Source organism: Glycine soja, chromosome 8, assembly GCF_004193775.1.
Source record: "Glycine soja cultivar W05 chromosome 8, ASM419377v2, whole genome shotgun sequence".
Classification (NCBI taxonomy): Eukaryota; Viridiplantae; Streptophyta; class Magnoliopsida; order Fabales; family Fabaceae; genus Glycine; species Glycine soja.
The window spans coordinates 13,487,005-13,504,499 of record NC_041009.1 but is presented as its reverse complement, the minus strand read 5'-3'; the positions used below and the strand labels follow the sequence as shown (position 1 = coordinate 13,504,499).

General features: G+C 29.6%; 2 protein-coding genes and 1 pseudogene across 2 annotated transcripts; 1 reads left to right on the top strand and 2 right to left on the bottom strand.

Moving 5' to 3' along the window:
* Positions 1-11,754: 11,754 nt before the first annotated feature.
* On the bottom strand, positions 11,755-12,506 carry LOC114420886. The gene has a single exon (XM_028386598.1). The coding sequence runs from the start codon at positions 12,493-12,495 to the stop codon at positions 11,890-11,892; it is 606 nt and encodes a 201-aa protein (XP_028242399.1). The 5' UTR covers positions 12,496-12,506; the 3' UTR covers positions 11,755-11,889.
* Positions 12,507-14,881: 2,375 nt separating this feature from the next.
* Positions 14,882-15,482, bottom strand: LOC114420908 (cysteine proteinase inhibitor 5-like). The gene has a single exon (XM_028386618.1). The coding sequence runs from the start codon at positions 15,383-15,385 to the stop codon at positions 15,008-15,010; it is 378 nt and encodes a 125-aa protein (XP_028242419.1). The 5' UTR covers positions 15,386-15,482; the 3' UTR covers positions 14,882-15,007.
* A 671-nt stretch (positions 15,483-16,153) lies between these two features.
* Positions 16,154-17,099, top strand: LOC114423926 (annotated as a pseudogene).
* Positions 17,100-17,495: the final 396 nt, after the last annotated feature.

Below are 17,495 nucleotides of genomic sequence, written 5' to 3'. Positions count from 1 at the left end.
AAAACAAGTCCGAAAATTCATGAAAAAATAGAAAATGGGTCATAATTGGTTCTTTAACCCAAAACTTATATAATTCAGCCGAATAAACTTTAGTCAACAATTACATCTTGAGTATAAAACACTTAGGTGTGCACTTCAAATTAGGATCTTCCTAAATACACCTCCCTATTTATTAAGTTAACCCCTTCTTCTTATTTGAGTTTTAATTATACCTTTTTAACCATGTTTTCAGACTCACCCCACAATTGTGTCTTCCTTTTCTTCCCCTCAAACTGCTTGCCACCATCAAAAGCCATGTCAACCTCAATTCCATCGTCGACGACATCACTGACATTGGTTCTTAGGCAATAAAATTGACTTCATTCAACCACAAAATTAGGGTCAATCATTGCTCACTCGAGATCGAAGAAGGGTCTCCTACTGTTTGAATCCTTTTGTGTTTTATGGTCAAGAATTGTTGTTAACGAAAAAAACAAAATCAAATCCGAAAAAAAAAGAAACCAAATCTTCACAAAATGAAACCAGATTCACACAAAATGAAACTAAATTTACAAAAAAAATGAAACCAAATATACACAAAACCGAATCAAGTATGCAAAAATTGAAATCAGATTTGCACAAAATGAAACTAGATCCAAATATGAAGATGATTTCTCTATCTTCATTTTCAATGGTAGTTCATGGTGGGTGTGGGCACAACATCGATGGTGGTTTCCATTTTTCATACATCAATATGGAAACTAGTGCACGACTGTCTAGCTTGGTGGGTACATGACAACCTTCCCTTGCTGAATTGAACGACCATAAGCCGCTATCACTAATTGTTCTATCCAATTTAAGTTTTAGTCAGATCTGGATCTTATTTCTTGCGATGCGGTTTTTTTGCCGGCTACCGTGTGACACTGAAAATCATTCTTCCTCCTCCCAACAGTCTCTACCTTTTCTTTTTTGAAACATAACCTAATTGGCGACAAAGTTGTGTTTTTTATTTTGTGGGTTTCAAATTTGGATCTAATTTGTTTATGTTTGAGTTTTGGGTCTGTTTGCAGTTATGATGGAGGTTGAAAAGGGAGTAAAGGTAACAAATAATAAGGGATTCACGATGGTTTCAAGGTGGGGGCAATTTTGTGGTGGTTCATGGTGTGTGTGGTTACGAGATTTTGTGGAGGTGGTTTGTGAAGATAAAATGAAGATCACAAACATGAGGTGTAGAAACAGCGTTAAAAAGATATAATTGGTAATAATAAATTTAATTAGAAGAAAGGAGGTTAACTTATCAAAGATGGAGGTGTATTTAGAAAGAGCCTCAAATTATGGCTTTAAGCTTTTGAAATTATTTTCATAAGTATATGTGAAACATTTCTTTATTTCAATACCTCCACCATTATATCTTGAAAGGTTTTTTTTATTGCTTTGGGTCTTGTTTTAGTCCATGGTCCTTCTATTCATTCTAAAATATATTTGAAATAATTAAACTTTGTCAGAATCATATAAATTAATTAATCTATAATGATCCAGGTTGAATTCGTTTCGTTTCTGGATCATATCAAAACTTCTTGATAGAATCTATATGCACGAGTTGATCTCCTCTGCGGCTTCTAGATTATTGAAGTGAGATACTCCTCTCTTTCTACATAATCAGTTCTAAATTTGGCACATCTTATTTGAATTAAAAAATATACTCCTTAAAGTTTGGTGAAGTATATATAATATTTATTTATTTTCTTTCTAATTGGGATGCCTGCCATGTTGCACAAACATTTCCCCAAATAAGTAACATTAATTAATTTAGAGCAAATGTTATTTCCCGAATAAATTTTTTAGTCCTTAAAATATTATATTTAGTAATGAAACATGAAAATATTATTCTCATCTATTTAATAAAAAAATGTAATTAATTAACTATAAAATTAGTTGGAAATATTTTTTATATTTCCAAGAATAATTAAGACATATCTTTGGTTAAAGTATTTTTTCTTGAGAATATATATTAATTATTAAAATATCCTTATTGTGTTGAAGATATTTTTTTCATAAAATAAAATACTTTATTATAAGACCAACAAATGACAAATAACCAAGTTCATGACAATCCACATTCCATAAACCAAAAGTGATTCGGTCTTTAAAAAAAATCACTTACTTCATATGGCAAAAAGGTTCAACCACATGCTTGAGAATCCCTATCGCCATTTTAAGGATATATTGTTCCTTACACGAGGTCACAATTTATTGGCAACAAAATATATTGGGGAAGGAGGTTGGAGTCATGATGGCGTGAGGAACAAAGGGAAGAGGTTGCCTAACTACACAGGTGGGTGGCTCGCAGAGACAAGACACGATGACTTGAGGACTAAGGAGCATTAAGAGGTGCGACGGGAGACTGGGGTCGCTGGGTTGAGGGAGGTGTGGGCGGGGGTCAATGGGGCTGAACCATTGAAGGAGACATGGGTTAGGGCTAGCTTATTATGTTTCAGACTTTGAGTTAAGAGTGGAGAGAGTGTGAAAAAATGCAAAACATAAGTGTCTCCCTTGTCTTAAAACACACAACATGGTTGGTCCATGGATAAGTCCATGAACATGTGGATTAAATCCGTGAAGTCCACACATTTCACGGACAGGGCCTAATTTTTCCTATGGTCATGCGGATTTTTTTAAAATAGGTTTGTTATCCACCAGCTCAATTTGGGAACTAGGATTTGTATACTCACCCCTACATGCAATGAACAATTAAGAGATGAGCATACTTGTCTATTAAAATGGGAGAATCAAAGGGAAAAATTATTGTGGATAAAATCATGAGATTGACAATAAATAAAAATTGAGTGAACAAAAATTTTGAGAATGACAAAAATTAGAGAATGTAAATGAAGGAGTGATTAGGAGGGTAGTGTGATAGTGAGTAGGAAAAAGGTACATGGGTATTTTTATGCGAAAATTTTTGTCCTATGAGAATAAATATTTCCTAACCCTCCATTGGGATTTAATATTGGTTGAAGTTGAAATTATTGTTTACCCAAACTAAAAAATATACCCGAGATCGGTTATTTTATTACTTTGTAACAAACACGAGATTATTTTCCCCTCTTGTATTCTCGGGATTAAAAATCTACCCATGAAACAAACACCCCGGAACATAGACATTATTGAATATGATTTTCATGGTAGAAATATAAATTCATAACATATTTTTAATTTCATCAAACAGTAGGGCATTCATAATTCAGGTGACTAATTACACATGTATCCACTTCTTTTTTACATTACTTTGGCCCCCTTCTCTAGTGTTAAGTAACGATTCTAAATTTAATGTTGAATGACCAAATTGTCCTATTTTTGTTTGTTTGTGTGAAACCAAAAATACCCTCTAACTTAACTTAAGGCATATTCAACTCCAACCAAAGAATGTCATCGTCCATGATGAGTTTCTTCCGGGACGGCAGATGAATGTCATTGTTCCTGGTGTTGTGCATCAAGCTCATTTCCTATCGTCACAAATGACGTTTTTGTGGGACATGCAAAGGATGTTCAAGGCGCGCAACACCAATTCACACCGTCTTTGAGGCTTTCACGATGTTTGTTGATCTGTGAGCATGATGTGTCCATGGACAATGACTTTAGAGAAGAATTCAAGGTTTTATTAAAGTGACATGAGTGTTCGTAAATGAGTTCTACATTGGTGGTGCAAAGAAAATGCTTAATGTTGTCGATGAATTTCGATTGTGTAAGCATATATTAAAATATGTGTTCCAACATAAGATACAGTCAGTGCAACACTGTAACTGGAATATTAAGATTTCAATTGATATGATATATTATTCCTATCTCTTTTCATTTTTTGTAATGTTATATAAGATTCACCTTGTATTTGAAAAACGTGCAATTATTGTTGAGATTTTTCTTTTAAAAGATAGGATAATTGGTGCCCAACAAGGTGTTTGTGCAAATCCTAGTCATCCAACCAGTAGTCCTCAAGTTTGTTCAATTTGGTCTTCCAAAGAGTGTGAGGAGTAATGAATTTCATTTGATTCTCGAGTACATAGATGTAATATGTTGCATATCAAAACTGCGAGTATTTGAGCTTTTCTTTTTATGATTGGATTTTAATTAAAATATGATGAACAAACCGATTGGATTTTTGTTTTGGAGTGGTTATTGTTATTTTGATTGTGTTTGTGTTTAGGGGTTAGGCTCCCTGTCCATCAAAACATAGTTAAGTTTTTTGTTTGATAAGGAAGGAGTGCAATTGTATCAGTAATATATAAGTTAAAAGGGGCTTTGTAGGGTGAAAAAAAATAAGAGATACACGTGTAATTATGATAAATTGATGAGAATAATAGGAGGTAAATGAAATATATTAATAATTATAAGAAGTATATTTGTCATTTGTGATACACATTGCCTCTAGTCTTCCACGACATCCATTAATAAACATTATATTTCCACTGGTCATTTTAGCTTGAAACGAAGAAGAAAGATTGAGACATACAATATGAAAATTCATGTTTTATAACCTTTTTTCAACTCAATTTGGCTCAGTAAAAAACAATTTGATTTAAATTTGATTAGAGTTTTAATGTTCCTATTTTTTCACCTAAAATTCTGCTCATTAGAATTTTTTAGTTCAGGTTATAATTTCAAATAATATGAACCAAAAGATAAAAAATAGACATGATTCTAGATATGTATGACTGAATTGTATAATTAAAGTTAGTTCCTTTCAATTCTTACTAGATAAGAAAACATTTACTTGCTTAAAAGAATTCTTACTAGATGTTATGACAGATTATTATCCCAAGATTGAGTATAGGTATATTTTAACAATAATATTTTTTATGACAGTAGGTACAATTAGTATGTTATTAATGCTTAAAATTCTTATTTCATAAATTTAAACTGTCATTTTAATTTTTTTACGTCTTTTTTTATATTATGTTTTTAGATATGTATGACATTATTTCACATATATATGAATTAATAAATTATTAAATTATTTTAATTTGAGATAACATTATTCATTTTAGCATTTGCAAGGTACCCACGTTTCCCTTTTAACTTTAAACTTTAAGTATACAATCTTCTTGCCTTTGATTTTTATGATGGACAAAAATTTTAACTCAAAGATTTTTTTTAAAACATTTTCTTATTCATAAGATTTTAAAAAAAAATAGATTTATGAAGAACTGATTTAATTATAGATTTTGCACAAATATGCACACACATGCACAAAAACATACAATCACATGCACACCCCACATCTTTAATAATATTTTATTTTGTTTAAAATGTTCTGTTTTAAAACAACTAAAAGTTTGAATGAATCTGTTTAAGCAAAACTCACATAGCAACATGTAGCTATATATTATATCATTGCATGTTAGTTATTGATTTACAAAATCACTCAAAATCTGTTCATCCTTTCATATCATAAACCTCTTGTTAAATGACTATTACCCATGTTATAATTTCACTTTCCATAATTTTCCCGCCCTCTCCAATTAAAAAGTCTTCAAAAAATACTAATGAATCACCCATTTTTTAGATGTTCTAGAAAAGGATGCAACAAAATAGACATGTCTATCCAAGCATTTTTGAGAAAAAGGAGCGCTTCAATATTTTTTCCAAGAACTTGAAACTAATAGTGAATATAAGCAAATGTGCAAATCGAAGTTACGATTATGACTTAATATGTTTGTTGAGAAGAGGAGTTGACATGCCTACCATATATATACAATCAACATGGCTTCACCCATGTTAAACAAGAGTCAAGTTCGAACTCCTATGAATTGGAGAGAGCAACAAGTTGTGACCAAGGCTAAGTAAGAAGACACAAGTGGTAATCTTTTTCTAACTTTTTTTAACAAAAACCACTATTAAATATCACAGGTTAAAAATCTTTAAATGTTTATATAATGTATTATATATTATTGATGTTATATCTATCTTAAAAATTCAATTTTTATAGATAGAAATTATACTAATAAAAAAATTAAAACATTTGATAATTTTTGTTTCTAGTGATAATTATTCTCTTAAAAATCAAAATAAAGAATTCCATACTCAATGCCATAAATACAAATATAATTTTGTGGAAAGTTATATTTGATAGTATGTAGGACAACAACAAGAAACAATATCATTCTTAGTATACATCATTGTAGTCACATTCATTCAAATCTCAAACCCTTATTTTCAAACACTAATATATTTCTATTAATTTGTTTATAGCATGTAGTTGGACTTTCTTAGTTGTGGTGACTATAGAAGGCTTTATCAAAATTAAAACTTATATTTTGATCTCCTTGTACCAGAAACAATTAATGGATTGCAACCAAGGGTTTCATTAACATTACATGGATATTCTTTCAATTACATAATAAAAGCACAAAGTCTAATTCACTTGGTTGAGCCAAGTGTATAAGTTATTATAAATCTGTAATACCTATCTTTGATACCTATTGATAAAAATATATATAATAAAAACATTGGGTCTTCTAGTGACCTTGATTACCCTTATACCAATTAAGGGTTGGAAATTAAAGTGCCAAACTAATTTCCCACATGGAGTCCAAATAAATGGTTAGATGTGTTTCTTCCTGACGAAGAGGAATACTATAGGTTGTAGACATGAAAATTATCCGGATTGCCCTCATTATTACAAAGGAATTTAAATTTTAAAAGGAATAAATATTCAATGGACCTTGTGGGGCAACATTAAGTCATGCGCTTACTATTGCGGAACAAACAAACGAAGATGATACTAAAAAATGGTCGATTAAAATTCGAGGTGGGTAGGGGGGAACTGGGGTAAGAGTGGCTATATGAGGTTGTTAAGAGATATTTCCTCCAGATTTAAATACAAGGAACAATAATTTGTTTGAACTAAATATAAGCCGTTGTTAATTAACTTTTATCTTATTTAATGATATTATTCCTATTATATTTAGGTATGGAGGAAGTAGTAGTTGATGCACAATGATTAACAACTTTTTTTAGTCTTGTGACTATCTATAATTTCAACACTAGGAAATACATTTTTTGGTAGTATGTACAAATATTTTATTAACGCTTAACGTTGTTATCCGATAAGTTTAAACAAAAATTTTAACATTTTTATTCTTATTTTTTATATATTATAATTTTATAATATATATTACATTAATTTGCATATATATGAATTATTAAATCATTTTAACTTTGAGACAACGTTACTCATTTTAGCATTAGGTATTGTAAGTCTTTCTTTTGATCATAAAAGTTTGTCTTTAATTTCTATGATGAATGAAATTTTTAACTCATGATTTTTTTAAAATATTTTTAACTAACAAGAAAAAAAATTAAATATTTTTTCAATATTAGATTTACGAAAAAATTATTAACTATAAATTCTGCACACACATACGCAAACACACAATCATGCATGCACATATTTAATAATAATTTTAATTAGTTTTAAAGGATTCAATAATAATTAAAATTTGCTCAAAGTTTGAATATGAGTCAAATTAAGAAAAATCACTAAATATTGATTGATTTTAAAAACAAATATGGTGGAATGGGAAATTGTGGTGTGTATGGCTACATGAGGTTTTGAAGGTCTTTTTGCTATTTCTATAAAGGCTTCTTATCCCAAAACTAAGTAGTTGATGTAGATTATTAACAACTTTTTTTTTGTAGTGGTGCGACTATGTACATTTTAAACACAGAAATAATTTTTTTTTATAGAAGACACAAATATGTTATTAACATGTAAAGTTCTTATTGATAAGTTTAAACCACTATTTTAATTTTTTTCATTCATAATTTTTATATATTACATTAATTTGCATATATATATATATATATATATATATATATATATATATATATATATATATATATATATGAATTATAAATTAGTAAACTATTTTAATTTCAAGACAAGGTTTTTCATTTTAGCATTAGGTATTGTATGCTTCTCTTTTAATTATAAAAGTACGGCTTTAATTTCTATAAAGGATAAAAATTTTAACTCATAAGATTTTCTAAAACTATTTTTAATTGACAAGAAAAAAATTAAATATTTTTTCAATATTAGATTTATGAAAAAATTATTTAATTATAAATTTCACATACGACTACTAAAAAAATCAAATTCAACGACGCAAGTTCAACAACAGTCCTTCGAAAGTCGTCGTTATTTTCAAAACGGTGGTATTTTTGTAAATATAATAAATATTTTAAAGGCGATTTTTATGAAAATTGTCTTTGTATAGTTAAAATAGTAAAACAATGAAGATTTTGGCATTTGACCATCATAGATATGAAATATTCATAGAGGGTCGTTTTGAAAAATTGCCTTTGCATGAAAATGAATTTTTATATTTCAAGTCTTGGTCAGTTCACTCCTTATTTTAATGCTCTAGTACTAAAGGTTTTGAGAGAGTACATAAGAAGAGGAAACCTTTGCCTTCTCTCTCTATATGTTCTGCACCACGTGCAGCAACTCCTGTACCATGGTGCAAAGCATAGATAGAGAAGACAAATGTATTTGGATCCTCTTTCATGAACTGTAAGAGCGAACCTTTAGCTCTCAAAACCGCTCTCATGTTCCACGGAGTGTCCGCCAGTGAACTGGGATTCACTGTCCACGGAGAAGGGTTTGTCCAACGTGGCCTTCTAGAACAACGTCTCTGTCTCCAGCGGGCCCAGACCCGAGCCAGAGCTTTGGCCCTTCTTGGAATGGCGTTTGAGGTATGTCTTCTCGAAGGACTTGGTCTTGGACTCGAACTCATCGAAGGTGTAGCGATTGCCGCTCTGCCAGACGGGACGCTGGACGGGCCTGGGCCTGCGGGGGCAGAAGCCGATCTGCCGCTGGTGCGTGCTGAATGTAGAGCCGACTTCCGCGAGTGAGCGGTTGAGGTTGGTGATAATAAGGTGGGAAAGGAGTGATGATTTTGCATATTCCGTACTTTGAATGTTGTTTTCGACCGACGTAAAAAAGGTTTTTTTTCAGTAATGTACACAACACATGCACACTTCAAATATTGAATCACGTGTTTAAAAAATATTAGTCATCATCACTTATTTAATTGTTGTTGGTTGTAGTGTTCTGATTATGCAAACCACATGCACACACGTTATTGTCTATCATTATTGTTGTCTCCAACTATATATAATTAAAAATTTATAATAAATGTTTTAAATAATATAATTGTTATAATAAAAACTATGATATAAAAAATATCCAAAAATATTAACAAAAATAAAATAAACCTATTGTTAAAAGGAGAAAAAAGAGAAACAGAAAAGGACTAATGAAAATCTACTTTATTTAAAAAGGGTGAAAAGAAAATCTAATAAATACTTCAAGAGTAAAAAAGACAATAAAATATAAGAAGTTAAAAATTATCATTTTAAGAAATATTATTGGTGATTGAAAGAAATTTGTTTACCGAACATAACTAACAAGTTTTTTAGTTAATAAAAAAAAAGTTAAAAACTAACTAAAAATATTTGTCAAACATAGGCTAAAAATTGAAAAAAAAAACATATAATACTAGATGGAATTACATATTTGTACAAAAATACACAAAAGTAACCATTTTCCTTAAATTAGAAAAAAAATTATAAGACTAAATTCCAATGTTCTTTGAATTACATATTTGTAATACTCATCATTTAAAAGTTATTCTAGGTTTGAATTACATCTTTGAATTAAAATTTGTAATAATTTTTCTTGTTCTCATAAAATAGTTATAAAGTTTCTTATTAACTTTATCATTTGTATATGTTCTACCATAAATGCATTTTAGTTGTTTTCATTTCCACCTTCATGATGGATGTATAATTTAAAAATTAGGTAAGAAATAAGAAAATATTGAAAAAATAACTAATGTTATCTTTAACTTTAAAAACTATCTCCTCCATAATTTTTTTTTCAAAAAATAGATAAATAGACTTTCCCTAAAAATCCAACACTTGACTAAGAAAGTACTAGTTTTATTAAATGAATTAAAGCGTCAATATTAAAGTTTAATTTCATATTATCAACTCTTCTAAATGGACCTATGTTAATTATTTCTTATTGCCTTTGATATAAATGTTAGCATTTAATATTAAAATTTTATTTAATTTTGTTGAAACTGTTTGTATTCTTTATTTAACTTGTGATAAAATTATATTTTCTTAACATTGTCAATAAATGAAATATTAATCATTTAATTTTGCTAATTTATTGACTAAGATATCAATGCTCAAGATTGATTTTTATTAAAAAAATCTTTATAAGAGTACATAGTAGTTCAGAGTATTGAGGAATGTATGTGAGTTACTATAAATATTTGGGTACTTGATTTTGATTGTTATAGATAAAAATAAAACAAATAATGTTTATTTTAAAAAATTGATGTTGATAAGTATTTTGAGGCAAATTAAAAAATTAAGAGACCTATAGTATGAGGTTGAGGAGTATTTGCGAGAAATATATAACTTTCTATAAAAATTAAGAATAAAATCTCAAAAATAGGTAATCATGGGAAGAAATTACCTTTTCTAGTTTTCTTATTCAACTATATATTTTTAATACTCATCTCTTATAAAAGAAGAAAATAACTTAATTTTAAAAATGTTTAGAGAAAAAAGTGATAAAGGTGGTAAAGTAGTATATGTTTTCTTGGTATTATAAAGTGTAAATAATTTTAAAGACAACATTTTTGCTAAATAGAAAATTATGTCATGACGAACTATACCTTAAAGAAGAATTATCAACATTATGCTTGGTTTGAGTATAATTGATTCAAATCTATTAATAATTTAATGTTTCAGATTTAAAATAAAAAAATGTAATTGGGATTAGAGACCGCTCTAGAGGTAGCTAAAGCCAATTTTTTGACAAAAATTATCATCAACAAAGCTATTAAATATTTCATATCCACAACATGATAACAAAAAATGAATATTTACTTCTGATTTTTTTCTTTAATATAAAATAGTTCTGAATTTTTTGGTGTAGTTTAATTTTATAAAAGTAACTATTGAATATTTAATTATGTAATAAAATCAACTATTGAATATCTTCATAACGCAAAAAAATGAATAGTTAAATGATGTAATTTTATAAGACTAGTCAAATAAATAATATGAACAGTTTCAATAAAATTAAATATCATTTAAACAATAAATACAAAATAAAATATTTCAAAGGCATTAATAGATACATGTGAAATATGCTTTAAATGAAGACGATGATGGACTTGAAGACCTTTGTTTTTTTTCTTTTGATGTTGACCTCACATTCGGTGTGATGGTTAAGTTTTTTTTTTTCTTCTTCAGATGATCATGATATTAATATGAATTACTTAATTAAAAAATATAAATTATTATTATGTCAATTTGGTAATAATTAATTTGTATTTGTACTTATTTGTGTGTGGTGTGTCTTCATGAGGTTTTTATAATTTTCTTTGCAGCTCATCTTGACAATTTGACTACTTTATTTCAAGCGCTTAACAAATTATTAAATCGATTTGACCGTGAACCATGAACAAACTAACTAATAAAAAACACATTTTTCATAATAAAAATAAATCAAGCGCTTAATAAATTATTAGTTCGATTAGTTTCATTGCCAAAATAAGTTATATATAATTGATGTTTGATAATGTTAATTTACTGTTACTAAATTCTTAATCAAGTGATCAATTAATCAGTCAGTGAGGTTTTGGAGATTTAACATTTGATATTTTTTTGTCATCAATTTAGTGATAAACTAAATTAGCGGTCAAATAAATCTGCTCTTATTCCTCTGTTTTTTAAAGTGATATAGATCGTCTAATTATTTTAATTGATTATAGATATTGAGCAACTAGCAATACATAACTTTAAGAAATATTGTTTAGGCATTACCCCTTATTCATAAATCTTTTCCATTATTCTACAAGCAGCCTCAGAGAGCTCCTCGTATGTCTTCATACCATCAAAAACATGACTTGGCACTTCATCATGGTGAAGACTCGTCAAAATTGAGTGGCAAGCAAGATCAATACTTAGGGCTCTAGCCACAGCAGATTCAGCTTTGTCATATCTATGATTCCGCAAGGCATGCTTGGAGGAAAAAAACTCTTTCTTGGCAATGTGGTGGCCATAGTCTTTTGCACATTTTTTACAAATGGACTTTAGATGTCCATTTGATGTGGAAGCCAACTTTGTCATGTTGAGTGCCAAGGCATTTGCCTTGTCCTTGATGCAATTGATAACGATCATGGCTACTCCAACAGTACTATTAACATTCACAGCCTTTTTAGAAGATTGCACACACCTCATACAAGTTTCAGGTGTCTCAGAGTTGTGGCACAAAGTTTGAATCAATTTGTTGTCTGCTGCAATGAACAATGGTGGTGGCAAAATAAGAAGTAGAAGAAGAACAGCTACTCCGGGCATATTCATGAAGAAGGCCATATTCATTATTCTTGTACGTGGAGTTGTTGTCTGTATAAGCTTGTAGTGTGTTGTCATTTATACGATAAAATATTAGCATGCTTTTAGAATGAAATATATATTCTTAATACTGTACTTATCACTTAAAAGTTATACTAATTTTATTAATTGAATTAAAACGTCATTATTAAAGTTTAATGCTAGGCCATCAACTCTTCTGACTTTCTCTCTTTAAGAAGTAAAACGTCATTATTAAAAGTTATACTAATTTTATTAAATGAATTAAAACGTCATTGTTAAAGTTTAATGCTAGGCCATCAACTATTCTGACTTTCTCTCTTTAAGAACTCTTCTCAGTGGACCCACTGTAATTATTTCTTTTTGCCTTTAATATAAATGTTAGTACTGGTTATTCACACAAAAAAATATAAATGCTAGTTAATTTTAAAAAGTAAGAAACAAATAAATAATCCAACGAAGACTATTAAAAATTTAGATGAATTAGTTAATTTTAATTAATAATGTCAAAATTTTAAATTTTATTTCAAAAATACATATAAAATTAAATGAATTAAGTAATGATAATATTTAATGACAACATGTAATTCCAACAATAATTTTTTTCCACCGGACTGGTGTGACTTGCACACACTAAATTATTCAATTATACACTTTTTTCTCTCCTTAGCCACTTTGACTTATGTCAATATGAGAAATATAGAAGGTACTCCCTCTATTCTAAAAGTTTAAGATTTTGTCCGCGTAAATTAAGGAAAATATGTATATCAAGACAATAAATTTTATTAGGAGAAATTTATTAAAATACCCTTAATTACTCTTTTTTTTTACTTTTAAATAAATATTATTAAGTTTTTCAAAATAAAAATATTTATTAAAAGACAAAATTAGAATAAATGTTTTAATATTTTATTTTAAAAAATTGAAACATGCATGATGCATCAGTCAATATGTAATTCGGAATGGAGAGAGTGTTCATGAACATCAAATAATACGTGCCTCTAAAATCCACTTTCTATTAAACGTTTCACTAATTAATATAATTTATTAAAAAAAACAACTAAAAAAATTGTCTATGGTGCCCGTATTTTAGGCAAATATAGATGCATAAAAAATTTATTTTTTAATATCATAAATGATTTTTATAATATATATTAAATGAATGCATAATGTGCATTTAATGAATGCATGAATTGAAATAATCCTTAAATGATACCATTAAAATCTATTATTCTTTTTCCAAATAATAAGTGTGCATTTAATATATATTACTTATTTTCAATTAATGAATGTATGAAATCAAATATATATTAAATGATACCATTAAAACCTATGTTTTTTCTTCAAGCAATAAATGTGCATTTAAGAATCAATTTTTTTAGGCAAAAAAGCTACTTTCTGTAAAATCATAAATGTGCATTGAAAATAATTAATACGAAATTGTTTTTAGTGCCCTTATTTTAGGCGAAAAAGGTGCTTTAAAATTTTTTTGGATTAACAAAGTTTTTGGTTTTTAAACTTTTTCAAATTTCAAATCTTAGTCCTTAAACAAAAGTTCCATCGGTTGACATCCTTTAACTTTTTTCCTATGATGGTTTTAGTCCCTGTTGTCAATTCTACCATTAAATGATAATTTGATATCAATTTTATAATTATTATTTTATTACTCACGTATAATATAAAACATGCACGGACTACAATACATCTCATGTTATAATCCCTTTTAGTCGCGTATTATTTAATTATTGAAATAATCTTCCATATATTAAGTGTATTGGCTATCCATCTCTTGACGATATAAATATATTTTTTATTATTATTATGCAAGATACATGTAATTTATATATATATATATATATATATATATATATATATATAATATTAGAGATAATTACATTTAAAAAATATACAATAAATATAATTACAAATGAAATTTTGAAAACCAAATATAATCAAAATAGATGGAATGCATTACACCTTGTTGCTTAACGAACATTAACATAGCCAGTCAATCGTCAATCATCCTTTTCAATTTGCTACACTTTTCCCCTTAGAAAAAAATTGCCTCGTCCCCCGCTCAAAACAGAAAATATAAAACACAAAACAAGACATATAAATTTCCTAGAAAATCAAAATAATATATGTGGAAACTTTTTTACTTTATAAAAACTCAAAATTATTTTTTTATCGGTGGACCTTAAGTTTGAACATTAGTTACTTATTCATTAGCCGATCCAGTGTGATAACAAAGAGCAGAAGACACAACTATCATCTTTTGCAAATTCAATAATGATAAAATAATAACACATTCTAATGATACTGATTAAGAAAACTGAAAATTACACACATGCTATTTGAAATTGCAAACTTTTTGCTTGAAAAAAATTGCTTCCCCAACACAAAATACGACATGAATTTTCCAAAAAATTGAAACATGCAAGGAAGATTATTGGTATAAAATAGGATTCACATCCCATTCTCATTAATTTACTTAGCATAAACTTTTATTGGTTTAAACAATACAAAGAGAGTAGCGTACGTTATGAGACAATAGATGTGTGTAACAACATCATTAAGAATTGGCAGGAACAAAGCCAGTGAGGTTTCTGAAATGGAGCGATTCGATTACTCGCACAGTTGCTCCGTAATTTTGAAATTCGCCGTACTCATCATTGGCTCTGAAGATGAGGAAGTAGTCCATTCCTGCTACTATCCGAGTCTTATACTTTAACCCTTCTACTGTTCGAGTCTCACCCTCTATCATCTTCTCTAACTTCTTCTTTGTACCGAATCGCTTATCAAAAGTTGCAATGGCGTAATTTGCGATCTCTATCACTTTAGGGTCGTTGATGTTCTTGATAGGGCTCCAACGTCCGAGCAAAGGTTCTTTTCTAGCAACCACAGAAGTCATGAGAACAAACACCAGAAGAAGACACTCTAGTTTTATCATGTTTCTCGTGACCAGAAATTGTATCTTTCTTTTTTTCTTATTCTACTTGTAATGTTGAGTTATGAATTATGTTTTAGGGTTTATAACTGATACTTGAGGGAAATATTATTTATGGGTCGATTCCTAGTAAATGGGCTTAGTGAAGAAAAATGAGTTAAAATAGACCCCTAGTGTTGGATTATATGAAAAATGATAATAATATTCTACTGTTTTTAAAACACTTTATTTATTATTAATTAAAATTTATAAATTTAATTAATTTTATTTCTCATTTATTGAGTCTCTGATTAATTTTATAATTTTCAACAAATATCAACTAATGAATTCGAAAGATTATATATGTTAGTAAGATCATCAGAGAGTGTGTTATTAGCACTCTTCAATAATATTTTTTTTAAAATAATAATTTTTTATATACTTTGAAAAAAAGAGATAAAGTAGTGATATGTTTAAATTAAATAACACCAACTACATAATAATTATTTTTAAAATTAAATTTCTAAAATATCATCATTAAATTGTAAAAAATAATTAATTTAGATTGATCTATTTTTGGTCTAGTCCAACAAGAACTGACCATGTGTTGGTCAAATCAGCCCAAAATATATAGTTTATTATTAAATATTTTTTAAGCTACGTGCATTTAGGGATGAAATCAGAAAAAGTTATTGAGAGTGGCAAATATTTAACATATAGTATTTTTCACTACTAAAAAATTAATTTTTTTACGACGCGCATTCTACATCGGTTATAAGAAACCGCCTTAGAATGTCACGCGATGACAGTTTTGTAATTAAGAAGAATTTATAACACACATTCTAAGATGGTTTTACGAAATCGCCTTAAAATTTACTAGGGGAAACCTAAACGACAACGGATTTATATATAGAAACGTTGTTGTTTTTCTTCCATGCCAAACAGTCACGTGTACTTTAATCTAAAATCTCTAGTCCTTTAACTAGAACCCTTACTCTCTCGAGCTTCCCTTAACTCTTGCTTTGGCCACTAGCTTACGCCCACACAAGAGCATCACCTGCTTCTGCAACGAGCTCGATGCCGTCCTCGGCTGCCGCTTCCTTGCCCTGCCGCGTGTATTCGTTGGTGGCATCTACGTTGGCGTCCTCGCCCCCGCCCTCCTAACCTGCCTCCAACACATCTCTGCTGCCGACCTCCGCCACCGCGCCCTCTCCCTCCTCCTCCACCTCTCCCTGGATGACGACACCAAGGTCAGCCTCGTCGCCGAAGGCCTACTGTCCCCCGCCGCCCCCTCCGACTGTCGCGCCCTCGCCGCCACCCTCCTCACCAGCCTCGTCGTCTTCCAAGTTAACAAGGCCACCATCGGAGCCTTCCCGGGCTCCATCCACGCCCTCGTGACACTCCTCCGTAACGGAAAGGGAAGGGAAAGAAAAGAAGCCACCACGACGCTCTACGCCCTCTGCTCCTTCCCTGATAACCGGCATAAAGCGGTGGAGTGCGGCACCGTTCCCGTTCTGCTTCAGAGCGCCAATTCTTGACTTGAGAGGAGCGTTGAGGTTATTGGGGTTTTGTCAAAATCCAAAGAGGGGAGGGAGCAGATGGAATGGTTTAGCGGGTGTGTGCAGATTCTTACGTGCATTTTCAGGAATGGAAGTTCCAGGGGAGTTTAGTATGCAGCTAGTGGATTTTTTTTTTTCCTTTTGCTCACTACAATGGGCTTCCTTTTCCTTTTGCAAAGTATTTCAAGTTATTATTAGAGCTTCATTCTGGCTTAGTTACCCAGAAATGACAAGGTTGGCTCATGCATCACCTGTGATTCTTCCAACCTTAATATTTGATAATTTTCTAAGGTTAGTTTGTAATGTTCTATATCTGATAGTTTGTAAGGTTAGTTTATATGTGATGATACTGTTTCTGTGAAGATAATTCTTTTTGGAAAAGTCTACTTTTTTATTAACTAAACTAAAAAGAAAAACAAACATTTTACATTTATTTTATAAAAATTATATGGCTTAAATTCCTATTACAATTAAGAATATTTGACCATATTTTTTTTTTGGAATCACCAGAATATTTATTTTACTCACACCAAACTTGTAAATTTTGTGTATTTAAATAGTTATTTTAATTTTAT

What these genes read in the sequence shown, in the direction of transcription:
- LOC114420886 (XM_028386598.1), bottom strand. Translation starts at nt 12,495, where the DNA reads ATGACAACACACTACAAGCTTATACAGACAACAACTCCACGTACAAGA.
- LOC114420908 (XM_028386618.1), bottom strand. Translation starts at nt 15,385, where the DNA reads ATGATAAAACTAGAGTGTCTTCTTCTGGTGTTTGTTCTCATGACTTCT.